Below are 27,516 nucleotides of genomic sequence, written 5' to 3'. Positions count from 1 at the left end.
GCCTTGTTGACTAAGTAGACATTCCATTTTCCATCTAATAAGATGACTTTTGAAAAATGCATGCAATTATTATTATTATTTTGTCATTTATGGCGCTTGAACTCAGGGCCTGGGCTCTGTCCCTGAGCTTTTTTTGCTCAAGGCTAGTGCTCTACCACTTTGAGCTACAGCCCCATTTCTGGTTTTCTGATGAGTAATTGGCAATAAGAGTCTCATGGACTTTCCTGCCTGGGCTGGCTTTGAACCATAATCCTCAGATCTCAGTCTCCTGAGTAGCTAGGATTACAGGTTTGAACCACCAGTGCCTAGCTACATGTAATTTGTTTGTTTGTTTTTAATGAGTGGAACAAATTTCTTTTACATAGATTTTTACATGAACATGCTCAACTACCTTTAAAGTCACCTCTCTAATCTACCTTTTTTCTAAACTTTTCTTCCTGTATTTCTTGATGACACGGGATGTTTATTTGGTGCCATTTTATTTTGTTTCATCTTCATTTTTTTGTTGTCGTTTTTATCATTTCATTCCTTTAGGGATTGTTCGTGTAGAGCAAAAGAATAACACTTTTTTTGACATGAACATCTTTGAAGATGGGCCTTACGAAGTTGGTGGAGAGACTGACCATGACGAAAGTCTTGTTCCAGTTCCTGCTAATAGTTACTTAGGTAGGAGAGAGGGCAGGTGGCATGCCTCCCTTTCAGATGTGATCCTTCCTAAAGGCCTCCAGACCCCTGGACTTCTAGGCTGATTCTAGGCCTGGAGCCAGAAGACTTGCTATGCCTGGGTTATCTAGAGGCACCCCAACTGCTGGCTGGGGTCCTTCCCTTTTGGCTTAATACTCCATCAAAGGAGGACGAGACCTGTTACACTTAGAAAATCATTTGTCCTTCCTCTTGGAAGTCTGTCTCTTGAGCAGACTTGGTGTCTAACCTGCAACAGGCCATGTGTGTAACCAGGAGAAAATGCCTGGGTGTTTATAGTGGGCTGAGCCGCCTTTGTGCTCCCCGCAGAGCCTCATTCTAGAAATACTCTTAAGAGCTACACTTATAAAGTTACTTTGAAGTGGCAGGTCAAGATCTCTAGATCCTTCCTCTGTGATTGCCATTCTCTCCAAGGGTTGGCCGTCCATCTCGATTGGGACTTCCATGTCATGGCCTGGTGGGCGGCACTGGGGCTCTTGGCTGAGGTTGAGCAGGATGGCTAACACAGCCGGAGGACACCCAGATTGTGTCTAAGTGCCAGTTCCTTAACTCCTGAGGCTCGTTTGCATTACTAATGGTGGCCTAAATTATTCTTGTGCATTATGGTAATTACACAAAGGCTTTTAAAAGCTTTAATTCTTGGTATGAATTGACATAAAGAATAATTACTGTTCATTTCTTGGAGGAAAAAAAGACATAAAAAATATTCTAAACCTAAATAGTAACCTATTTGTTAAAATGATGAGAAAAGGACCCATATGCTAGAGATATTGCTAGAACAATGGAAGATAGAAAAGGAAACAAAGCAGGTATAGGTACATAAATAACCCCAAACAATGTGTTAGTAAACATATTTCAAGTTATTTTAATTCTATAAATATGTATGAACTATACTATTAATGGGGAAAAAACACTTTTAAGTCATACATTCCAACTTCCATAGAAAAACTGGATATTGGGGCTGGGAATATGGCCTAGTGGCAAGAGTGCTTGCCTCGTATACATGAATCCCTCAGCACCACATATATAGAAAACGGCCAGAAGTGGCACTGTGGTTCAAGTGGCAGAGTGCTAGCTTTGAGCAAAAAGAAGCCAGGGACAGTACTTAGGCCCTGAGTTCAAGGCCCAGGACTGCAAAAAAAAGAAGAAAAAAAAAGAAAAACTAGATATAGAAGAGAGAAGACTGAAATTAAATAATATACTTGTTAGGTACAGTCTGTGTGCTGTGAGTCAGTTATTCTCCGCCCCCCCTCCTTTTTTTTTGTGGTGCTGGGAGTTGAACCCAGGGCCTGTACATTCTAGGCTGCATGCCCAACTATATGTCAGCTACTGTACTCAGTACTTTACATATCTGTAATACAATATGAATTATTACCCAGTACCCCTTTTTTCTTTGCTTTTTTCAATTGATAAGTAAACCTCGGATAGAGGGAGCTTGATTTTGTAGTCCAAGTTAGACCACTGATAATACACACGCACACACACATACACACACAGAGAAATCCTTTGGAGAACTGGAACTGGGAAGCAGCTGGCGTGTGAACGGTTTGTTAATGGCTCAATGGCTCCACAGGATAGGAAGGGAGCTCAAGGCTAGTGGTTTGCAGTCTCACATATTAAACATGGGTTTTCATAATAAAAGCCTTTCAAGGTAAATGTCAACAAACCAATATTTTATTGGAACATATACTAACCAGCAACCTAGCTTTCTTCAAATGTGTTATTTAGGGATTATGTATGATGGGAAGTATTTAATTTTAATTGTTCTGGTCAGGAAGGTAGCACTTTGGTCTTCTTTTAGATGGCTATGGATTTCATAAACTGTTAAAGCATAGGAACATGTAAAGCATTTTCTTAAATGCATTTTTCCAGTTTGGGGAAAGGATTTCTTCCAAAGTAGATGTCTGAAAAAGAAATGGAGTTTGTATTGTTACATTTCGCTTGTCTGTGCTGGGAGGGAGGCTGTCATTTCAAAATATTACTGGGTTTGGCGACTAAAATGATCTGCCTGAGGTTTTGGATGTAGCAAAGAAGATGGCTTGCCGGGTACGACAGTGGCCTCATCCTTGAGCGAGAATGGCAGTGGTAGTCCTGCCTGTTACCAAGCATAATTATTTTTTCCTCAATCTCTTCCATCCCGTGCATGTGTACAGGCCTGCTGTTTCTGACCAGCATTTCCTATACAGATCCAGATCAGTTTGTTTATAAAACACGGCCTCCCAGGGAGCAGCCTGACACATCCCCTGATGTGATGATGAATAGCTACCTAGGTTTGTGACCTCTGAGATGACAAATAAATTGTCTTGGTCATGGTCATTTAAAAAAATTTTTTTGATCCATACAGAGCATAAATCTTTTTATTTTCAATTTCATTTCAAGTGAAGCACACACAAAAAGCATGGCATGATGGAGGCTCTGCTGCCAGATGGTTTTCAGAGCTGGATTCAATTATATCACCCTGTTCCAAACTTAGGGCTCATGGTATTTTTCAACTCATTTCACAATTTGAGAACTGCAAGGGTAGTGGTGATGCGTTTCATGAGTAAAGCTCATGGGGGGGGGGGTGCTTATATAATGCTACTACTATCCTGCCTTTGAATGAAAAGATTTGCTTAATTTTTGAAGAGTTTTAATAATGAGCATTTATATTTGCTATCTAGCAAATCTTAGTGCCCAGAATCTGATATCCTAATTTGTGCTTTATAATTGGGCATTCCAACATTTTCTCCCCTTTGAACTAATATGTAACTGACTCCCTAACAATCACCTCTATTTTTTACGTAAGTTCTCAAATACTGTGTGGCATCATGCATGGCTTTGTTTGCATGTTTGTGTCTGAGAACTAAATTGGTTCAAAATAATGAAATGGTGTACATGATGTATCAAGGAGATTGATGAGCATTAATTCTGTACACATTAGAATGCTGGTTACTACAGCAAAAAATCTATAGCATACAGTAAGAGCTAGGTCCTGGTGGCACACATCTGTAATCCTACCTACTTCAGAGGCTGATATCTGAAGATCACGATTTGAAGATAGTCCAGGCAGAAAAGTCCATGAGACTCCTATCTCCAGCTAATCAGCAAAATGCTGAAAGTGTAGGTTTGGCTTAAGTGGTGAAGCACCAGCTTTGAGCAAAAAAGATAAGAGCGAGCATGATTGAGTTCCAAGTCCCAATATTGGCACAGAAGAGTAAAATAAATAATACTAATGCTGTGGATGGGATTGTGTTTTCTGTACTGATGTGAGACTTTAGACTCTAGCTTGCCCTCCTTTATCAGGATTGTAATATTAAGATAGAGTTCAAATCCTAAAGATTCATAAATACTTCATAATTGAAATTATACAAGTGTTAAATAGCACAAACCTTTTTTTTCTTAAAAGTCTTAATATGCACAAAAAGCAGCAAAATGTCTCAGTACTTTTTACTCACGTTAAATCTCTTAGCTATATAACTCGTATTATAAATATGAGTGTGGGGTGGGGTGACAGAGGCAGTGTCAGGAGGAGAGTGGGTGGGTAACAAGGGGAAGGTACCCATGCAGGGTACTTCCTAAAGTACAGGATGGATGTAAGAGGCTGCATTTTGTCTTTCTAGGCTTTTCCCTGGACTCAGGGAAAGGTATTGTTTCCAAAGATGAGATCACTTTTGTATCTGGTGCTCCAAGAGCCAATCACAGTGGAGCTGTGGTGTTGCTAAAACGAGACATGAAGTCCGCACATCTTCTCCCTGAGCACATATTTGATGGGGAAGGTCTGGCTTCTTCATTTGGCTATGACGTGGCCGTGGTGGACCTCAACAAAGATGGGTAAGAATGTCATGTATGTATTCGTTTCTCTACAGGAGCTGCTTGAACTTAGGGCCTGAACACTGTCCCCTAGCTTTTTCACTCAAAGCTGGTGCTCTACCACTTGAGCCATTTTTGCTGGCTAATTGGAGATAAGAATCTCACAGAGTTTCCAGCCTGGGCTGGCTTGGAACTGTGATCCTCAGATCTTGGCCTCCTGAGTTGCTAAGATTACAGGAATGAGCCATCAGCACCACGTGTGTTTTGTGGTTCCTTAAAGGTGTTGGAACATAAAAAATATCCTGTTGAAAGCCGGGACTGGTGACAAAGTCAATATATAGATGATGGGTTGCTCTTTGGGGTATGGAGTAGTGGAACCTGTGCTGGTAGACCCCTATTGCACTGTGGCTGTAACTTGAGAAAATGGCTTTGAGTTCCTACCGTCAATAGTTTTGGAGTGCGTGTATTCTAATCTATTCGTATTATTTTTTATGTGTGTTAAATGTTTTCACCTGTGAGATATAAACTGTCCATTAGTGGTCCTTTATATTCTATCTATCTCCACCTAAGCTTATCAGAATTCTGGCCAGTGGTTCACAGTTCACCCCCTTCGTTCTGGTTTTAGATGGCAAGATATAGTTATTGGAGCTCCACAGTACTTTGATAGAGATGGGGAAGTTGGAGGTGCAGCATATGTCTATATTAACCAGCAAGGCAGATGGAATAATGTCAAGCCCATTCGTCTTAATGGAACCAAAGACTCTATGTTTGGAATTGCAGTCAAAAATATTGGAGATATTAATCAAGATGGCTATCCAGGTAGATAAGAGATGGTAAATGGTTATAATTCATCCATGGATTATGTGGTTGGGGAAAGGAAGAGTGCTTATGGCATCTTATTTCAAAACATGGTACTGGAGTGTTTGAAAATGTCACGTTTTTACAAATGTGATATTGTTGACAGATATTGCTGTTGGAGCTCCCTATGATGATCTTGGGAAGGTTTTTATCTATCATGGATCTGCAAATGGAATAAATACTAAACCCACGCAGGTAACTGGATAACCTGGGTTTCTACATGTACAGGCTCAGCTTTTTTCTTTGTAATGTACTACTTACAAAGTAAATTTTCATTCAAACCTTATTTTATTTACAAATCTACAATAGTATATGTGTGTATATATGTATATATATGTATATGTATACATACATACATACACACTTTTTTTTACTTATTTTTTGGCCAGTCCTGGGGCTTGGACTCAGGGCTTGAGCGCTGTTCCTATCTTCTTTTTGCACAAGGCTAGCACTCTACCACTTGAGCACATAGCGTCACTTCCAGCATTTTCTGTTTATGTGGTGCTGAGATATCGAACCCAAGGCTTCATGCATGCAAGGCAAGCACTCTACCGCTAAGTCTATTTTGTATTTATATTTTTAAAAATGCTACTAACTCAGGTGTTGGTGGCTCACACCTGTAATCTATCTCAGGAAGCTGAGATGTGAGGATTGTGATTTGAAGTCAGCCCAGGCAAGAAAGTCCATAAGACTCTTTATCTCTGATTAACCACCAAAAACCTGAAAGTGGACTGTGCCATAAGTGGTAGATTGCCAGTTTTGGGTGGAAAAAGCCAAGTGAGAATGCAAGGCCCTGAGTTCAAGCCCTAGTGCTAGCATAACACACACACACACACACACACACACACAAAACATGCTGGAAGATAACTTGAAATACAGCTAAATGCAATGCCCTGCTTGTTTTAATCATAAAATTTTTTGGATGTTAGGAAAACAACGCAATCCAGAGCAAAAGACTGTTCTGTCCTGACAGCAGGAAAAGATGAAACTGTGACTTATTTTTCTTAGTACTTACTAAAAATGAAACTGGGAAAGCAAAGTAAATGGTTGTAATTACATGGAGAATTTAGATATCAAAAACTTTAAATTGCTTTAGAAAAACAACACATTTGAAGGACATGTAAAGGAGTTAGGTTTGAAATTCAAGTAGACACCAAGAATGGGTTCATTTGTTCTTTGAAATATGTATAACTCAGATGAATTTAAGAAATACAATATATTCAGTATTAGATCATACGAATATTTATAGTTTCTTTGTAAGTGAGCTGAAACTTCAAGAGAAACCTTTGGTCTATTTCCAAGTGTAGCATAACAGACATGTTTGGTGCCCACTGTCCATGCTGGTGTGTCTTTCTTCTAGGTTCTTGAGGGTACCACACCTTACTTTGGATACTCAATTGCTGGGAACATGGACCTCGATAGGAACTCCTACCCAGACATTGCTGTTGGCTCCCTTTCAGACTCAGTTGCTATTTTCAGGTGTGTTATCTTTGACTTCAGCATATTCTTTAAGTTTTGATCTTTGAATTAAAATTTGTAATACTTATATTATCAAGGTACAAGTTTGTATGAATATTAAAGTTTTCTTTTGGGGGGGTTATACTAATATACTAAAAGCATTGTGTAAAATCTTGTTAGTATTGAACTAATTGAGAAATTAGTAAATGATTTGTCTTCATAAACATATCTTCAAAGCTGGGCACTGGTGGCTCAAGCCTGTTAGCCTAGCCTCTCAGGAGGCTAAGATATGAGGATCACAGTTTGAAGTCAGCCCAGGCAGGAAATTCTGTGTGTGTGTATGAGGAAGGGGTGGGGGGAGGGAAAGAGAGAGAAAAAGAGAGAGTTGTGGGGCTTCAACTCAGGGCCTGGACACTGTCCCTGAGTTCTTTTGCTCAGCTCAAGGCTAGTGCTCTACCACTTAGAGCCACAGTGCTCTTGACTTCTGGTTTTCTGGTGGTTAATTGGAGATAAAAATCTCATGAACTTTCTTGCCTGGGCTGGTTTTGAATGGTGATCCTCAGATCTCAGCCTCCTGAGTAGCTAGGATTATAGTCATGAGCCACCAGCATCACAAAATGCTAGAAGGGGAGCTATAACTCAAGTAGTAGAGCACTAGAGAGTGCTAGCCTTGAGCCCAATAGCTCAGGGACAGTGCCTAGGCCCATACATAGTTCAAGACCCAGATCAGGGGGGAAAAATTGTGTGTGTGTGTGTGTGTGTGTAAATACATACATATACATACACACACACATATATATATATATACATATATATAAATAACCTTCATTTTCTTTCTGTTGATGAAAAAACAGAATTTCCCAGCTGAATAATACGATGTATGACATAAAATCTGACAGAACAAGGGGCTGGGAATATGGACTAGTGGTAAAGTGCTCGCATCATATACATGAAGCCCTGGGTTTGATTCATCAGCACCACATATATAGAAAAAAGCTGGAAGTGGTGCTGTGGCTCAAGAGGTAGAGTGCTAGCCTTGAGCAAAAAGAAGCCAGGGACAGTGCTCAGGCCCCGAGTCCACGCCCCAGGACTGGCAACAAAAACAAAACAAACAAATCTGACAGAACAAAGAACATAAAGAGGGAAATTCTTTGTAATTCAGCGTTCATTCTTTCTAAAATTTTTGATTTGTATTCTTTTAGTTTTACTTTCTGTGATTGTATGTGTGTATTTCACAATCTTCACACCATACCTCACAACCTTCACACCATACCATTTGTATTGTTTGTAGCCTGGTTTTGTCCATTTATGATCACAATGACCTCTCCTATGTCATTGAGCACCTTCTGAAATGAAGGAGTCCAGGGCTTTTGTGCCCAGGGCTAGCTTCAAACTTCAGACCTCTGAATCTCAGCATCCTTAGTAGCAAGGATTACAAGTGTGAACCACTTGTGCCTGGCTTTTTACCATACATTTCTGAAAGGGAAGGTGGCCGTGTACTTGGAGATTTGATTCTTGGACACTGGGCCAATGCCTACCTTTGCACATCCCTTTCCACAACTTTTATTGTTGCTGGATATTGCCACTGGAAAATGGTTGTTTTTTTTTTTTTTTCCCTTTTTCCTCTTCTTTAAATTATGTATTCATTCATTGGTACTGGGCTTTGAATTCAGGCCTGAGCACTGTCCCTTAGATTTTTGTTCAAGGCTGGTGGTCCATCACTCGAGCCACACCTCCACTTCTGGTTTTTTGCTAGTAAATTAGAGATAAGAGTTTCCTGGATTTGTCTGTCCAGACTGGCTTCAAACCACAATCCTCAGATCTCAGCCTCCCAAACAGTTAGGATTACCGGCATGTGCTACTTGTACCTGGCTAGATAACCAAAGTTTGGGTTAAATATTTGTTTTTGTCTGTGTATATTGATATTTGAATTTTTTTTTTGCTTTCCTATCATCACAAGTAGGTTAATGATGTACCCTAAAAACTAGCTTCATTCCTCAGAGACAGTCTTGCAAGCAAATTTCAAAATCCCTTGATAAGAAAAGGAGAATTAATCCTTTTATTTTATAAATGAGGGAATTGAAATCAAGGCTTTGTTTTGGTTTCTAAGGCTGTCTGAGAGTGAGGTATAGTTCCTAAATCTTGTCAACCCCAGTTCTTGGTACCTTACCACTGAATCATACTATTCCTCAGAGAAGCTAATAAATAAATGCTAATTCAGCATAGGAAGAAGCTAGGAAGATCTGCCTTGTGTGGTTAAAAGATACATTTTCCCTCGCTTTGATGTGTACTATATTGTTTCTTCAAATTGTGTATATTAGGGTGCCGTTAGCTCACACTTGCAATTTCAGCTATTCAGGAGGCTGAAATCTGAGGATCATAGTCTTAGCTAAGCTCAGGCAGACAAATCTAAGAGACTTATTGCCAATTAACCAGCAAAAAGCCAGAAGTGAAGTCAGGCCCTTGATGGCTCACATCTATAATCCTTGCCACTCAGGCATATGCTTGCAACCTTAGCTACTCAGGAGGCTGAGATCTGAGGATGGTGGTTCGAAGCTAGCCCAGGCAGGAAAGTCCGAGACTATTTAGTAACTACTAAAAAGCCAGAAGTGAAGCTGTGGCTCAAGTGGTAGAGTATGATAGTCTTGAGCACAAAAGCTCAGGGATAATAGTCAGGTCCTGAATTCAAGCCCCAGGGCTGCCCAAAAAAAGGCCACAAATGGAGCTTTGATTCAAGTGGTTGAGCATCAGCCTTGAGCAGAAAAGCCAAGGGACAGCATCCAGGCTCAGAGTTCAAGTACTACTACCGGCACATACAAACACAAAGAAATTATGTTTGTTATACATTTAAAAAAGAAAGCAGCACATCCATGTTTATTGCTGCACTGTTGACAGTGGCCAAGACATGGAAACAACCCAGATGCCCCACTACAGATGAATGAATCCAAAAGGTGTGGTACCTGTATACGAATTCTACACAGCAATTAGAAATGATAAAGTAATGGCATTTTCAGGGAAATGGACAGGTCTAGAACCAATCATGTTGAGCGAGACAAGCCTAGAACATAGAAATCAACAGCGCATGGTCTCCCTGATGATGTGGGTGTTAGAAATAAATAACAAAGAGACATGACAAAGAAAGCAGGACCCTAGGTACCAATTCACGGGGAAGAGGGAAGAAATTAGAGAAAAAGAAGGAACATATTACACTAAGCAAAGGAAAAGAAATGTATATGTATGTATCACCAGGTCTGTAAGGAATTGTTTTATGGTTAATAATCATAGAGGTCATAAGCATTGTAGATTAGATTGACAATGTACATCAAGGGTAAGATTTTTTTTTTTTGGTTTTTGAAAAAAAAATGAAAGCAAAGGGGTGAGGGGCTAGGGGGAGGGAAGTAGAGAGAAAAATGAGGAAAAGTAGCAAGTATGACAAGAAATGTGTATGTATTCACTACCTTAAGTATGTAACTGTAACCCCTCTGTATATCATCTTGACAATAAAAAAAAAAGAAATAGATCTTAAAAAAGCAGGCCTCAGACAGAAATGTGTGTTAATTTATATCACATCAGTTTGCTAATAGCATTATGTGTAAGTACTCTATAAGTATGGAACTGATTGTAAAACACTTAGGTGAATAAGTACAGTAAATGAGAAATGTGAATATTTACCTCTTAAATGTGCTCTCAACACTGAAATTAAGTATGTTCCTAGTTGATTAGTATCTTAAAATCTGAAACTGTCTAAATATACAGTAAAATGAAAAGGTAAACATACAAAATAAGGGGTCATGGAGGAACAGGAATGCAGGCAGTGCTTTCCCTTTTACTGGCCTCTGCCTTTGTTGTGAATGGACTCAGGCCCTTTACAGCCTACCAACAGATTGATTCCAGAAGGCTGAGCTGGGATTTGGAACAAATTTTCCTATAAAAATACTGTTCTCCAGGATGGCTGGGTTTACCACAAGCCCACCAAAGTAAGCCTAACTGAATCCATGTGGAAGTGAAATTGTAGACCCATTCAGAGTTTTGGCTGGGGAGCCATGGAGGGTGGGACATGGGATAGGATCTTACCCGCCCACCTGCATCCCTGCCCGCCCCCAACTGCTATGAACTAGCATGTCATCTTGGCTTTGACATTGCTAAAGCCACAGGCCCCAGGTAACCTTTTGGGCTACCCTAGAGTGAAATACAAGAGAGAGTGAAACTTTGTTTTCACATGAGGAACAGAGTAAAGGTGAGGAATTCCAGATGATTGAGGGTTGACAGAATAGAGATGGGAAAAGGATAGTAGGAACTCACTTTTCTGCTGACAGAGCTACTGTGAGGTTAAAAAGGTTATAGTCTGTTTTTTAAGGTTGGGGATGAGAGATTCTGAGAAGGGATAAAGGACAAATTTTTGCAAGATGGAGACTTAAAAGTTTAGGATTGGTGTATTGTCCAAATTTGCATAGAGACCCTGACATCAGCCTAGAGTTAGATGGATTATTTGTATAAATTTCATGGAAAGTATTTTAACATATAATTATATATTAAATCCTTATAATTAAAAATGCTTATATTTGACAATAAACCCTATAAACTTGAATAGTAAGAGACATTTTACCAAACAGCACACTACAACTTATGCCAAAAAGACAAAAGGTAAATGCTGGTGAAGATGTGGAAAAGGAGAACTCTTTGTGTCCTACTTGTGGGAATGTAAGTTAGTGCAGGCCTTATGGAAAACAGTGTGAAGGTATACACACACAAACACACACATATACACACAAATTAAAATTAATATTTCAGAAGTATCTACACTCCTATGTTTGCAACAGCACTATATACAGTAACCAAGAAATGGAAACAACCAACGTGTCCAACAGCTATTGAAAATGAATAAAGAAAATGTGGTGCATATGCACAGTGGAATACTATTCAGCCATTAAACATGAAATCTTGGCATGATGATGTGGCTAGAATTAGAGATGATTATGTTAAGTGAAATAAGCCAGGCACAGAAAGACAAGTGCCCCCTGATCTCACTCATATGTAAAATTCATAGAAGTTTGGAGTAGGACAATGGTTACCAGTGGCTTGGGAAGATGGAGTAGGAGCGGTTGGGCAGAAGGTACTAAGTTATAGTTAGTTAGGATAAGAAGCTCTAATGCTACTTCTGATAGGGGAACAAAGACACCAGTTAAGTACTTGATTTTGAATAGTTTCTTTTTCAGTATGTGGGATTGAACTCAGGGCCTTGGATAAGCTAAGCAACATTTCTCATTACCACTTGAGCTGTGTCCCCAGCCCTTGAATGTATTCACCATAAAATGATAAATATGATAAGTTCACCTGAATTTAAACATCACACAAGCCAAGTGCTGATAGCTCACATGTAATTTCAGCTGCTTGTCTGACTGAGATTTGGAGGATCACAATTTAAAGCCATCCTTGGCAAAAAAAAAAAAAAAAAAGCCCATGAGACTCAGAAATAACCAGCAAAAAGCCCAACTGGCTGGACACCAGTGGCTCACCTGTAATCCTAGCTAGCTATTCAGGAGGCTGAGATCTAAGAAAAATGTGCAGATACTTTGAGTGAAACCTCTGTTAGAATTTATCCTACAGCTAACCTCAGGAAGCCCAACTAAGATGGGTTCTATACTGACCAGGAGCTGGTAAAAGATGCTACAATGATAGAGCACACTACCACTAGGTACGAAAAGCCATGAAATAGACACATGTGTACAGACAGGAGGAAACCTCCAAAGTATTTATGAATGACAGTAATAAGCAACATATAGAAGAAAAAAAGCCCCCTTTCAGTTTGCCCTGTATGCATTTTTACTATTTAACTATAACAGAAACATATTAACAGATACCTTTAGGCTACCTGGGAGGTTTGAGTATACCATAACAGAGATTATTTGCTCTAAGACAGCAACTTACTCATTGATAGTAAGTTTGTATATTTAGAGGTAGTATAATTTTAAATTATGCAAGAAATATACATTTATACCTACTTGAACAGTGGAGAGGAAAAGCACCTATCGCCAATTAACCATCAGAAAACCAGAAGTGGAGCTGTGGCTCAAAGTGGTAGAGCACTAGCCTTGAGCAAAAGAGCTCAGGAACAGCATCCAGGTCCCTGAGTTTAAGCTCCACAACTGACCAAAAAAAAAGGGCACCAAAGGCTGAACTGATTCTTCATTTTTTTTGTCTTAAGATCCCGGCCTGTGATCAGCATTCAGAAAACGATTACAGTAACTCCTAGCAAAATTGATCTCCGCCAGAAATCTGTGTGCGGGGCCCCCAGCGGGATCTGGTAAGTCTTTCTGGATTCCTGGGAGCCTCTTTTGCTTACAACCATTCTGCTGCCCCCAAGAGCCAAGGAAGGTCAAGGTCCAGGGTGAACAGGGCAAAGGCAGAAGAAACCTGTACAGTGACTGTCACATTTTTATTCATCAGTGGCCAACAATTGGGGTGGGGGGGAGAGGCTCAGAGGGAGAGCTTGGGTCTGTGTTGGGTGTTTTTCTCTGCAACAATACATCTTTTAAGAAATACTTGTTTGATTTTTATACAGCCTCAAGGTGAAAGCCTGTTTCGAATATACTGCCAAACCCACTGGTTATAATCCTTCAATCTGTGAGTACCTAGTACATTACAAAAATATCTTCTCTCTGCCAGGTTGAACATTCTGCATAAATTACAGAAAAACAAAACTGCTGTAGCCCAAGTAGATCCTTCAAGTCCCATTTAAGAATTAAGTGTATCTGTGGTCTCCCCTTTAATCAAGAGGGCATAGCACCGTGAGGGAAGGACAACTTTCCATTTGGTCCCCATTTGAATTTTCCAGAGCAGATGGTTTGGGACAGAATACATTGGAAAAGTACTTATTTGCTATCGCAATGGTTTTCTTGGTTTTTGTCTTTGCAAAGCAGTGTGGAAAATTGGCTTTGTGGTTGTGAGGTGGGTGTGTATGGGGAAGAGGGGGTGTAGAGGGACAACTATTGGAGCCAGAGCACAGCTGGAGTTGAAATCAATACCAGGGACAACTCCTGGGGCCCCAGATCCCCAGAGCTGTGCCCCTAGTTTCCAAGGGCCTGTGTACTTGAAGAGTGGCCCTGGGAAGTAGGAGACAGGCTCTGAAATGCGTTGAGCCTTGAAGCTGAATGACCCCATGGTACAGGGCAAGTCTTTAACCTTTCCATTTAAATTTTCCCTAAGAACAAGGCCTCTAATGGCCCTCAATTCGTAGGATTATAGTGGTGGCCACATGAGAAGAACATGATGGAAAGCAGTTTGTCTTGTCCATTATTCTGCTTCCTTACTCTGTAATCCAAATTAGGATTTTTGCCAGGTTTTTGAGCCAGCTAAAATAGTATTTATAGCTGAGGTTCTTCCTGGTATGTTTTAAGAACAGCCATCGCTCTTCAGGTATGAGCCACTTCTTGACCCAACTACAGAGTAGAGACAGTAGTGTGTGGGTATTTAAAGACAATCCTTTCTTCAAAGAGCAGAGCTTGGTGTAGTCAGTATGCTACCTAGAGTCGGTGGAGGATCAGATTGCTTGATATGTTATTTCATCAGTCTTTATTTCACTATGATTACTAAATTCTAAAGTATTCCTGTTTATTTTAAAAGATGAGCCCATTGCTGGGCTCTGGTGGTTCATGCTGTAATCCTAGTTACTCAGGACACTGAGATCCAGAAAATCTCAGTTTAAAGCAGCCTAGGAGCCAGGGGCCGGTGACTGACACCTGTAATCCTAACTACCCAGGAGGCTGAGATCTGAGGATTGAAATCCAAAGCCAGCCTAAGCAGGAAAGTCAGTGAGACTCTTTATCTCACAGAAAAAGCCAGAAGTGGCACTGTGGCTCAAGTGGTAGAGTGCTAGCTTTGAGCACAGCACCCAGGCTTAGATTTCAAGCCCCAGGGCCAAGGGAAAAAAAAGGAAAAGCATAAATAAAGCCAAGCCAGCTTAGATGGAAAACTCCATGAGACTCCAATTCCAAAATAACCAGTCAAAAGATGGACTGGGGACATGGTACAAGTGGTAGAGCACTAGCTAAGCAAACAAACTAAGCCAGTGTGAGCCTCTGAGTCCAAACACTAGTCTCACCAAAAAAAAAGTGTCTCTTAATATCCCAGAATTTAACCTAATTCAAATACACTCTGACTCTGCTCTTGACTGTTTCTCATTCTTAAGGTTTTTTTTTTTTTTTTGGCCAGTCCTGGGCCTTGGACTCAGGGCCTGAGCACTGTCCCTGGCTTCTTCCCGCTCAAGGCTAGCACTCTGCCACTTGAGCCACAGCGCCGCTTCTGGCCGTTTTCTGTATATGTGGTGCTGGGGAATCGAACCTAGGGCCTCGTGTATCCGAGGCAGGCACTCTTGCCACTAGGCTATATTCCCAGCCCCTCATTCTTAAGTTTTGATGAAGTTTTATGTAATTGTAATGAATACTTAGGAAATAGAATGGTTACCTTTGATTATATTCAATGGGTTATGAAAAATAATGGTTTAAATATTCTGGGTATATTATTATTTGTGTGTGTGTGTGTGTGTGTGCATGCGCGCGCATGCATGTGTGCCAGTCTTAGGGCTTGAACTCAAGGCCTGGGCACTGTCCCTGAGCTTTTTTTTTTTTTTTTTTTTGCCAATCCTGGGCCTTGAACTCAGGGCCTGAGCACTGCCCCTGCCTTCTTCCTGGCTTCTTTTTTCTCAAGGCTAGCACTCTATCACTTGAGCCACAGCCCCACTTCTGCCTTTTTTTATATATGTGGTGCAGAGGAATCGAACCCAGGGCTTCATGTATGCAAGGCAAGCACTCTACCACTAGGCCATATTCCCCTGAGCTTTTTTTATTAAGGCTAATGCAGTACTACTTACTTAATTCTGTTTTTGTTTGTTTGTTTTGTTTTGTGTTTGGGTTTGATTTTTTTGGTATTCATTTGGAGGTAAGAGTCACATAGACTTTCCTGCCTGGGCTGGGCTGGCTTTGGTCTGCAAACGAGATCTCAGCCGCCTGAGTAGCTAGGATTATAGGCATGAGCCGCTGGCACGGGGCTATTGTTATTATTCATTTATTTGTGGTTTTTTGCCCGTCCTGGGGCTTGGACTCAGGGTCTGGGTGCTGTCCCTGAGCCTCTTTGTGCTCAAGGCTAGTGCTCTACCACTTGAGCCACAACACCACCTCCAGCCTTTTCTGAGTAGTTTTTTGGAGATAAGAGTCTCACCGACTTTATTGCCTGGGCTGGCTTTGAACCACAATCCTCAGATCTTAGACTCCTGAGTAACTAGGATTACAGGCGTGAGCCACCAGCCCGGACTGTTGTTAATATTTTTAAGTCTGTTTTCACCCATTTTTTTCACAATTGAGGCTCCATTGGCCTTCATCTTCAAAGATTTTAAGTTGTTCTCGGGTGGTTTCTTCATCTCCTTCTGTCTGCTGGCAGATTCTTTGTCTGGTCTCTGCAGATCTGCACAAAGCATTTCTGATGCAGTTGTAGCAGGATCTTGTTCACAGGTGCTGTGGTTTTTCACTTTGCCTTTTCATGCAGCTGGCGTTTTGCCATGTGGCTTTTAATAACAAAGACCTACACCACAAATTCCTTGGGGTCTCTTATGCTTTTATTATCACTTGTGTAATTTTACCCAAATGTAGTACCTTACCCTGTCTCCTGGGTCACAGGCCTCTACTTGTGTTTGTAATGGAATAAGAGAAACAGGAAGAAAGCTGTGATTCTCAGGTACCGAGTAGGAATGAGAAAATGTTTATATTTTATTATTCTAACAAGTGTGTGTGTGTTGGTAATGGGGCTTGAACTCAGAATCTGAGCACTGCCCCTTAGCTTTTTCACTCAAGGCTAGCATTCTGCCACTTGAGCCATAGATCCACTTCCAGCTGTTTGGTGGTTAATTGGATATGAAAGAATGTCTCACATACTTTCCTGCCCAGGCTGGCTTCAAATTGTGATCCTCATATCTCAGCCTCCTAAACAACTAGGATTACAGGTGTGAGTCAACAGTGTCTGGCTGACTGCCATTTCCTTTTCAAACCACTATAGATTATTTGATTCTCAATGTAAAATCTCATCAGAACACTCTTTCCTTTACATTAACTTTGATATAAGAGAAATCACAGACTAGCTAGCTTTAATACAACACTAGATACTATGTATATTGCTTTTATATTCTATAAGTGTTCCATTTGCCAAGTGTTTGTTGTTGGCCTGTAATGGTTGGAACTTTTCCTCTTGAAGACAGAGAACACTTGCTTTCATTACTTGTATTTGATTGGTGTTGTGAACTTCTAAATGAAATAAAAGAGCTTCCATAGAGCTGCCTAATACATCTAGAATCTTCTCCCAGTATCCCAAAATGTGAGCGTATTGTTTGGCCAGAATATTTTTACATGGCAGTCCTCAAATGCAGCGTTCCTGCGTACAGATATTTATAATTGAACCTTAATGAGTATTCTACTTGGCCTGGCCCTCAGAGGGTCGGCCGAGGTGGCTTGCCAGGATTTTAAGAGGATGTGAGTTGTCTGGGAGGTTGTAGAAGGTTACCATGGGTTTGGTAGATAAACGGTTTTAATGCATCCACACCCTCCCATACTTTGGCTATGGGGCATTCAATATGTGAGCCTTTGTCTCGCTCATTGTGAAGTTAGCAGGTCACTGATAAGTGGATGATGTCAAGGTTACAGAGGGCCTAAATTGGGGAGCATTCCATCTGGCAGCTGTGACATTTAAGAATTCTTCAGATAGACACAAATTACTATTGAAACGGATGATGTTTCTGAATTTTGGTTTCAAATAGCTGTCAGGAATAATGTCACATGTGTGTGTGTGTGTGTGTGTGTGTGTGTGTGTGTGTGTGTGCCTGCCTGTGTCTGTCTGTCTCAAATGTGTTGTAGAGCCAGCTACCTGACTTCTGCTCATGTGTTTACATACCCTGTTTCTCTCAGGTGTTGGTAGTTGCTGGGACTCTGGTAGTGACCAAGCTCTGCTGTGGTTCTTGGCCTCCACTTGGCCCCTTAGTGAAGAGTCAGCAATCGCAATGCAGTGGGCTTGGAGATTTGGAGACAAAATACTCCTGGTTATGCAGTAGGGCAGGTTTCCTGAGGGAGGAGGTCAGAAGGAGACTGAGAGCTAAAGGAAGAGGAGGGTTAGCCAGGAGGGAGGAAAAGGAGGCACAGGAGACTTGCATCTACGTGGCAGTGTAGAGCAGCCAGCTTTGTTTGTGATAAGAGATGCTAGCATCTCCACGCCTTACTGTAATGACCTTGGGTCTTCTTTTCTTGCAAAGATGAAGAGAGTATTCAAATAGATGCCTTCTATTTGAAAATTTATTCCAATCTTAACATGAATATTGGGAATAAGCTGTTCATTTTCTGAAGCAGATTTATTTTTCCCCAAGGCTACCTTCTCTGGGCCTTGGCACATGTTTAGTTTGCTTTTCCCTTCTGATGGTTAGTGAGTGCCTAATGAATGTCACCAATTTAAGTATTGGCCCATGGAAAACATAGTGAGCACCTCTATCCAGTGACCCGATGAAGAATGCATTGTCAAGTCCAGAAATGAGATTTTGATAATCCAAATCCTGGCAGGCCTCCAAGGTCCATTAGTAGAGGTAATCAAGAGCAGGCTGCTGTTCTAGACTGGCAGGTTGCAAACTTCAGCTTTATTATTCTGACACACATGCGTGTCAGCTTCTAAAAAGAAAATTGTTGACCATTTGTATGTGTGTGCACGCGTGCATGCACACGCGCGTGCATACCCACATGCGCACTGGTACTAAGGTTTGAACTCAGGGCCAAGATGCTGTCCTAGTTTCTTTTGCTCAAGACTGGCATGGTACCACTTGAGCCATAGCTCTGCTTCTGGCTTTTTGCTGGTTTATTAGAGATAAGAGGTTCTTGGATTTATCAGCCCAAGTTAGCCTTGAATTAGGATCCTCACTCAGAGCTCAGCGTTTGGAGTAGTTAGGATTACAGGCCTCAGCCACCAGTGCCTCGCTCTCAGAGAGTCTTACATAGCAAAGGTCCTACTCAGGAGGCCACTGAAACCGACTGCAGGAAGCAGGTACTGAGGGAGTGTTGGGCGTTTGTAGTGTCTTTAGTCCTCTGTGGTTTTCTGAAATTGAGCCAGAAACAGATTGATTTGCAGCTGCTGCAAGTTTTGGCTTATTCTGGAGCTCCCCCAGGTGGCCCAGTGAGAATTTAGCTTTACAGTGCTGTCAGAAGGAAAGGACAATTTGATTCAAAGTATCACAGATTATCCAAAGATTCCTTGTTGAGAAATAGGAATGAAACAAGGGCAGCAGGGAATTAAATTACTTCAAACGGAGCTCAACATACCTGTAGCTGGATGGTGCGTGAATATATTATGAGTTAATACGGGTTTGTTCATTTTATCTAGCAATCTTGGGCACATTGGAAGCTGAAAAAGAAAGAAGAAAATCAGGGCTGTCATCACGAGTTCAGTTTCGACGCCAAGCCTCAGAGCCCAGGTACACACAGGAGCTCACTCTGAGCAGGCAGAAGCAGCGCGCCTGCATGGAGGAAACCCTCTGGCTGCAGGTGAGCTCAGGCCTTCAGCTGTGAAGTGATGCATGCGCAATCATGGAACACATTCATCAATGCAAGGCCATCCTCTTGGAACCCCCACTTGTGTTTTGATTGTATGTCACTGTGGACTTTGTAGGAAAACATCAGAGACAAATTACGGCCCATCCCCATAACTGCTTCTGTGGAGATCCAGGAGCCCAGCACTCGCCGGCGTGTGAATTCCCTCCCAGAGGTTCTTCCCATCCTGAACTCCAACGAGCCCAAGATGGTCCATACAGACGTAAGTCATCCTGACTGATTGTACTGGAGATTTTGCCATATTCTAATGCTAAATCAATGTCTCCAAAAGTAGTAGAACTAGTATGTTAATAGTATGTTTTTGAAGTATGTAAAATTGGACTGAGAAGGCCTTCTTTGCAAATTAGCATTGAACATAGAAACCTATGAAAAACAGATTGAGAGCCAGAGAGTATTTGTCTTATTTTTGGAGACTATAAGGTAATTGAGACTGTAACTGGCAGAGCTTATGTTCTCACGTTGTTTATCCTATAGCTATGTATAGAAAGAAAAATAGGTTTTACCATTAAAAACAATGAAATGGGAAGTAGAGCTGTGGCTCAAGTGGTAGACTGCCAGCCTTGAGTGACAAAGCCAAGCAAGAATGCAAGGTCTTGCGTTCAAGCCCCAGTACACCCCCCCACACACTTATACCCCCGCAGAGAGAGAGAATGGTAAAATGCACCTTGGTCCTGGTGGCTCATACCTGTAATCCTAGCTAAAAATCTGAGGATCACAGTTTGAAGCCTTCCCAGGGAGATTCTTATTTCCAATTATCCAGCAAAATTCTGGAAGCGGAGGTGTGGCTCAAGAAACAAAGCACCAGCCTTGAGCAGAAATGTCAAGCAAGAGCATGAGGTCCTAAGTTTAAGCCCCAGTACCAGTACCAAAAATTAATTTAAAAAATTTAAATGAAGGAAAAATATCATTAGAACATTAACGAAGGCATATGAAATTCTGTAAGACAAAAATACATTAGCAGTGAGTAGTCATTTCATGCCTAATGCAGCCTAGGTCATCTTAGGAAGAAAAAAATTGTTACGTGGCTTGCTGGAGCTGTTACCTGGGCTCAGGATTGTGGGATGCAAGGTTAGTCTGGGAGCTATAACATCTTGATCTAATATTATTATTTTGGTGCTGGGATTGAATGCCCAACAAGCTAAACCCCTGACCTCTTTATCTATACTTTGTCAGTTGTTTTTGTAACCAAATAGAACCTTTATACTTGTGTATACTTTGTGTCGTTTGATGTTAGTATCTCTTGTCAGTATATGGTCAGCTCCAGAGCCAGGTTAAACAAAGCAGGAAATCATTTTCCTGCTCAGCAGAGTGACAATTCAATGCATTATTGAACATCATACTAAATGCCTCTCACCATTTGATTTTCTAACTGGAAGCTTTCTCTCTCCCATCTTAACAATGAGGCTCACAATAATGGTATGTCCTCAGAGGTTCACTGTGAGATTAAATGCTGTAAAATACATAAGTCACCAGGTGCCAGTAGCTCACTCCTATAATTCTAGCTACCCAGGAGGCTGAGATCTGAGGATCATGATTCAAAGCCAACTGGGCAAGAAAGTCTATGTCCAATTAATGACTGAAAAGCTGAAAGTGGAGCTCAGTAGAGCACTACTAGCCTTGAGCAAAAAACACTCAGGGATAGTACCCAGGCCCTGAGTTCAAGCCCCAGAACTAACACACACACACACACACACACACACACACACACACACACACACACACACAAAAGTATTAACTAGCATAGAGGTTATTAGTCATTCTTACAATTAGCTGTTTAAAGTAGAATGGCAGTATCCCTATGTAACTATGGAGAAACTTAAGTGACATGTGTGGAATCACATTGCTCCACAATTGGCAGAGCTAGGTTCAGAGCCCAGATCCTCTGGTTTTAAGGCTCACACCCAGCTGCCTTGAGGCTCTAGTGAAAGCATCTGATACAGGAGACAGCAGGGCAAAGAGGTAGGGCAAAGCATGTTGGAGCTTGAACTGAGTGATGACTTTCACCTGAGGAAATGGACTGTATGGAAACTTCTTTAGATGCCTTTCTGCTTTTGTTTTCCTACAGGTACACTTCTTAAAAGAGGGATGTGGAGATGACAATATTTGTAACAGCAACCTTAAACTAGAATATAAATTTTGTACCCGAGAAGGAAATCAGGACAAATTTTCTTACCTTCCAATGTAAGAATTACTCTATAGCACTTAGCAACAATGACTCTGGCTTGGATTGGCTTGTGGTTAAGCCACTGTTATGGAGAATGTATTGAGGATTCTCTCTCTCTCTCTCTTTCTCTTTCTCCCCCCCCCACCTCCCTCTCTCTCTTTGTCATTACCTTTTAATAGTCAAAAAGGCATACCAGAACTAGTTCTAAAAGATCAGAAGGATATTGCTTTGGAAATAACAGTGACAAACAGCCCTTCCAATCCAAGAGCTCCCAAAAAAGATGGAGATGACGCCCATGAAGCTAAACTGGTTGCGACATTTCCGGACACATTGACTTACTCTGCCTACCGAGAACTGAGGGCTTTCCCTGTAAGTAGTTTTGGGGAGGAATGGGAGGGGAAACCTAGCACCATGTGGCATGTGAGTAGATGGTGACCTAGTGCCTTTTTCTGCTACAGGAGAAACAGCTGAGTTGTGTTGCCAACCAGAATGGTTCCCAAGCTGACTGTGAACTCGGAAACCCTTTTAAAAGGAATTCCAGTGTAGGTGATTTCATCACAAACGAACCATGTTTCACCGTGCTGAGTGCCAGGACCATGTCTATATGCTTGGCCCATGTTAACAGCTATTTCTATTATTTTTTTAGGTTACCTTTTATTTGATTTTAAGTACAACTGAGGTCACCTTTGACACCACAGACCTGGACATTAACCTGAAGTTGGAAACGTAAGAGTTTCTCCAGCCTTCCCGTTCAGAATTATTTCATGAAAACCCTGGCAGTCAATGAATTGGCACTGATCTAACTCCTAAAAGGAGTGTAATTGTAATGAGAAAACTGACTGTTAAAATAAAACCCTATTGTTTCCTTTTCATTTTCAGAACAAGCAATCAAGATAATTTGGCTCCAATTACAGCGAAAGCAAAAGTGGTTATTGAACTGCTTTTATCGGTCTCTGGGTAAGTGTTTGTATTTAGCATAACAAATCAATGTTTGAAAGAACCATTTACAATCCTCACTAAAACTGGTGTTTTTTTAATTTAACAGAGTTGCTAAACCTTCCCAGGTGTATTTTGGAGGTTCAGTCCTGGGTGAGCAAGCTATGAAATCTGAAGATGAAGTGGGGAGCTTAATTGAATATGAATTCAGGGTGAGTTGGATCTTTTTCATGTACCAGAAGCTAAGATAACTTGGCCGGTTCTGGAATTGGTAAATTTGATAAATGAGTAATTGTACATTAATATTCAGTTAAAAATGAGTTTGCCAGATATTTTATTTATTTTTTATTTATGGCCAGTCCTGGGGCTTGGACTCAGGGCCTGAGCACTGTCCCTGGCTTCTTTTTGCTCAAGGCTAGCACTCTGCCACTTGAGCCACAGCGCCATTTCTGGCCATTTTCTGTATATGTGGTGCTGGGGAATTGAACCCAGGGCCTCATGTATACGAGGCAAGCACTCTTTGCCACTAGGCCATATCCCCAGCCCCAGTTTGCCAGATTTTAAGTAACATATTGATATACAGTAAAAACTTTGTATTAGTTTTTGAGTGGAAAACAAGTGTCAGTTCACATAGACTTTTAAAATCTAGTTCAGTTTACTAGCATTTTCCTATGTATGTGGTACAGAAACAAAGTAGTACTTGATTGCTTCCCCCAGAGTCTTTCAAACAAAGAACTCTCCAAGTTATTTCTATTTGACTTTCGAAGGTATAATTTCTTTCTTCCTCCATTATAAGGTTGTCTTTCTTATTGGTCATGGTTGAAAGAATACTGTTAGCTTCCCTTTCACATTTTGCATTGGTTTCTTGGTACTCTACCACTTGAGTCACAGCTCCACTTCCAGCTTTTTGGTGCTTAGTTGGAGAGTTTTGCTGGATTTGTTGCATTTGAAAGTGCTTTGGGGATGATTTTGATGCCCCAAGTCTCTTTTGAAAATGAGCTGATGTGCTTTTCCTCTAGACAAATCTCCTTGCAGAGCACTAGGGCACTTAGAATTCCTCTGTAACCTGCAAGCTAACTGAAAGGCCCAGGGCAGGTGTTTAATAAATGTCTGCTCCTAATGGTGTTCATGGTCTTAGTGTATCTTTTCTCTTTTAAAAGAACTGACTTAACATTTCTCTACTTCAATCTCTCCTGTCTCTGGAATCTTCTTAAAGTAGAGAGTTCTGGTGAAATGAAGAAGAGGAGGCAAAAATAAATCCAGAATATAGACTTACTATACCATTTCTTATCTTGTCAACAAACAAGCATCTAAGAATTTAGTTGAGAAATTCCAACCATCAATTATTAAATAGGTCACTGTGGTATTTTTTAATCAAAGGTACATCAAAACATTTCTCATGTAACTGTACAGCTCAGTTTCCTTGTCTTTATGCAAATTCCAAGCAAGATCATTAATAGGCTTTTGGAGTAGGCTTTGAATGGCAGGGTCTACTTATTGGAAGTACAGCACACATTTGGCTCCTTCAGATAAGACTGGGTGGAGAAAGTGGAGAGACAGACAGAAAAGACACCAAGGCTTTCCCTGAGTCACAGGAAGGAAAAGAACATGGCATATGTTTCAGAGTCAACTGTGGCAGCCTCAGAAGATCAACTGATGGAGACAATATTATAGGGGAAAATATAAAAAAAAAAAGCTGTGTAAGACTTCAAACAAGACTTTGAATGGCAGTCTGGGTGGTGTAGATCTAGTGACAGATTTTATGCAGGAAAGGCAGGAGAAGAAGGCAGAGTCATTTGGCAATATGAAGAAGATGCAGCTAAAGAAATGTAGAACTGCTGAAAGAAAACTTGGAAGGAGGACTTCAGTGATAATGCTAAATAGTCTACAAGCATGTCCTGAATTCTGTCCATGATCTGGATCCATGAACGTTGGGTGCTCATAGGATATTTATGTCTGAGTTCATGCTCATCTTTGTGCCTCCCTTTAAAATGTTGCTTCTTTTACCATGTGGCTTCAAAGTGGTCTATGAAAGAGAAACATGTCTGTGTGCCTAGTAATATTTCCACTAAAAAGTTACCAGGACATCTGCCATAAGTATTGTTATATGTTTGCTAATAAACTCTAATTAAATTTAAAAAAAAAAAAAGAATCTCACAGATTTTTTTGCCTGAGCTTACTTCAGACTATGATCCTCAGATCTCAGCCTTCTGAGTAGCTAGGATTACAACTGTGAGCCACAGATGTCCAACACAAACCCATATTTGTGGTAGTGAATGTAGCTAGAGGTGGTGTACAATAAGGAAGGCTCATGATGGGCTCTGAGTCCTCTCAAAGCAGGTGGTCACAGTGGCTGTGTCAACTAAATGATAATAAAGATGAGTCTGAAGACCTCCCATAATTCATATGTGGGGCTCAATCTGCTCATGCAAATCACATTCCCAAAAGTGCAGTGAGTGTTGAGATGAACATGCAAAATGGCATCAACAGGCCTAAGCCCTGACTCTGAAGGATGAAGAACAGGTCGGGTTCTCTTCTGGTATCACTTAGAACAGCTGAGTCAAGGAAATGGGTGGTTGTGGCCTCTGTGCAGATCTGGAGGGACAAGAAGTCTTCAGGTTCTGCAACAGTCCTCCCCACCAAAGAGGACTCTTCTTCCTTTGGGCTCCTGCTGCAGGAAGTGTCTCTGTTCTCAGCTCTCATTCCCAGGCACATGTCTGTCACATAGCTTTCTACAAAATCTCCTCCAGGCAGAGGAGGACAGAGGCAGCTTTGTTTTCCAGTGGATGGATTTCCCAGAAGCAGTTTGTGGGTAACTCTGCTTGGCCTAGGCTCTGTCCTCTGCCAATCAGGTGTTATAGTATTAGTTACTTTTGTGTAGTGATGACCAAATATACTTCACATAAACAATCTTAAGAGAAGGACTTATGTTGGCTCACTATGGTCACTTAAACAGAACTTCATGGTGAATGTATAGAAGCTTGTGGGAAGTCACTTCACCTCATGGTGAACAGGAAGCAATGGGGGAAGGCCAGCACTGAGCTAACTCTACTTTCTCTGTCTCTCTCTCTCTGTCTCTGTCTCTGTCATTGTCTTTGTCTCTGTGTCTGTGTCTGTCTCTGTCTCTCAGTCTCTCTTTCTCTCTCTCTCTCTCTCTCAGTCATAGGGATTGAACTCAGGGCCTAGGCACTGTCCCTGAGCTCTTTTGCTCAATGCTAGTGCTCTAGTACTCTGAGCCATAGCACCACTTCTGGTTTTCTGGTGTTTAATTGGAGATAAGAGCCTCATTGACTTTCTTGCCTGGGATAACTTTCAACCTCAATCCTTAGATCCCAGCCTCTTGAGAGTCACCAGTACCTAGCTTCCTTTTTTTCTTTATTCCATTGGGACCCCAGCCTATGGGATTATGCTGCCCACACTAAGCGCCCCTCCTTTTTCCCCATTCCCAATTCCCAGCTAATTGTCTCTGGAAACTCCTAGACATACCCAGAGGTATGCTTTACTAATTTCCTTGGTGCAGAGGTATGCTTTACTAATTTCCTTGGTGCTTTTCAATTCAGCCAAGTTGACTGTCATTAACCATCACACAGAACAATTCACAAGTGTACCCAGGACTATTACCTGAGTTTGTTTAGAGAATGGAGTGTATCTGTACTGCTAATAAGTCTGTTGTATACAACAGTTGGATAAATTTAGCCATCATTTCTCTTTGCCATTTTTTTGTTTTTATTGACAAGAATCTTTAAGCACAAATCACTGCTTTGAGCACTCGATACCAGTCCATTTTTGGAGCCTATACAGTTATTGTAGGATGGTGTTTCTTTTTCCCCCCTTGACAATAAGAGTTGCTATTCATTTTATTTTATTTTTTGAAGATTACATTGATATAACATGTATTGTTTTCTAACAGGTGATTAATTTAGGTAAACCTCTTAAAAACCTTGGCATGGCAACCTTGAATATTCAGTGGCCCAAAGAAATTAGCAATGGCAAATGGTTGCTTTATTTGGTGAAAGTAGAATCCAAAGGATTGGAAAATGTAGTTTGCGAGCCACAAAAGGAAATAAACCTCCTGAATCTAAAGGTATGTTGGGGTTATCTAAAGTCTCTGCAAATGTAAACAGGGGAGGCTGACCTTTTGAGGGGGAAATCATGACGACTCTGCTAGGAAACTAGCATTCTGACATGTTGAGACATTTTTCCCAATAACTGACCATTACGGTACTTAGAATACATAATAGTCATTCAGTGTTTGTTGAGACAAATGACTTTTTTTTTAATGTTTTATGACTTAACTGTATAAGGAAGACTAGAATGTGCTTCTACAGGCAGACCAGCAGTATTAACTCTAAATTGGATCATGACGAACACATTACAAAAGATATGTATACCTTACCAAGTGACCTTGAGAGTGATGTCATGTAGATACATCATCATTAGATGACAAAATGTACTCAAGGCTATACATATTTCTTACAAAGTGAATGTATTTTATTGAACTATGCTTATGCATCACAAAATTAAAACCTTTTGTTTTATTGGCATGTGTTTATTGCATAGAAACATGTATTCAGTGTGATTATGTGTGTGCGTGCACACGTGTACACTAGTTCATGTGTCCCTCCTGGGGCTTGAACTCAGGACCTGGGTGCTGTCCCTGAGCTTTCTTTGCTCCAGGCTATAATGCTCTCCTGCTTGAGCCACTGCTCCACTTCCAGCCTTTTTTCTGGTTAGTTGGAGATAAAGCGTCATATAAACTTTCCTGTCCCTGCTGTCTTTGAACTCTGATCCTCAGATCTCAGCTTCCTGAGTAGCTAGAGTTAAAGGTATGAACCACTGGCATCCAGCTCATTCTTTTTTCTTTCTTTTTTTTTTTTTAATGTGTCGTGGAGCTTGAACTCAAAGCCTGGGTGCTGTCCCTGAGCTCTTTTGCTCAAGAGTAACACTCTACCACTTGAGTTGTAGCTCTACTTCCCATTT

General features: G+C 41.0%; 1 protein-coding gene across 3 annotated transcripts in view; it reads left to right on the top strand.

Moving 5' to 3' along the window:
- The window catches only part of Itga6 (integrin subunit alpha 6), a 92,257-nt gene that overhangs the window by 50,361 nt on the left and 14,380 nt on the right, over positions 1 to 27,516 (top strand). For 2 of the 3 annotated variants that reach the window (XM_048345240.1, XM_048345241.1), the window contains exons 5-20: positions 535 to 666; positions 4,302 to 4,512; positions 5,117 to 5,310; positions 5,456 to 5,544; positions 6,710 to 6,828; positions 13,013 to 13,111; positions 13,370 to 13,431; positions 19,210 to 19,370; positions 19,495 to 19,638; positions 21,502 to 21,617; positions 21,780 to 21,969; positions 22,059 to 22,142; positions 22,247 to 22,326; positions 22,480 to 22,557; positions 22,646 to 22,748; positions 26,447 to 26,620. In XM_048345240.1, the coding sequence (XP_048201197.1) occupies positions 535 to 666; positions 4,302 to 4,512; positions 5,117 to 5,310; positions 5,456 to 5,544; positions 6,710 to 6,828; positions 13,013 to 13,111; positions 13,370 to 13,431; positions 19,210 to 19,370; positions 19,495 to 19,638; positions 21,502 to 21,617; positions 21,780 to 21,969; positions 22,059 to 22,142; positions 22,247 to 22,326; positions 22,480 to 22,557; positions 22,646 to 22,748; positions 26,447 to 26,620 (2,036 nt within the window). Of the gene's footprint in view, positions 1 to 534; positions 667 to 2,855; positions 2,973 to 4,301; positions 4,513 to 5,116; positions 5,311 to 5,455; positions 5,545 to 6,709; positions 6,829 to 13,012; positions 13,112 to 13,369; positions 13,432 to 19,209; positions 19,371 to 19,494; positions 19,639 to 21,501; positions 21,618 to 21,779; positions 21,970 to 22,058; positions 22,143 to 22,246; positions 22,327 to 22,479; positions 22,558 to 22,645; positions 22,749 to 26,446; positions 26,621 to 27,516 lie in introns of all 3 variants that reach the window. The other variant, XM_048345242.1, reaches the window with a different exon arrangement.

Source organism: Perognathus longimembris, chromosome 4 (assembly GCF_023159225.1).
Source record: "Perognathus longimembris pacificus isolate PPM17 chromosome 4, ASM2315922v1, whole genome shotgun sequence".
In the NCBI taxonomy this organism is placed as follows: domain Eukaryota; kingdom Metazoa; phylum Chordata; class Mammalia; order Rodentia; family Heteromyidae; genus Perognathus; species Perognathus longimembris.
The sequence above is the reverse complement of the archived record's forward strand: the minus strand, read 5'-3'. Positions and strand labels throughout refer to the sequence as shown.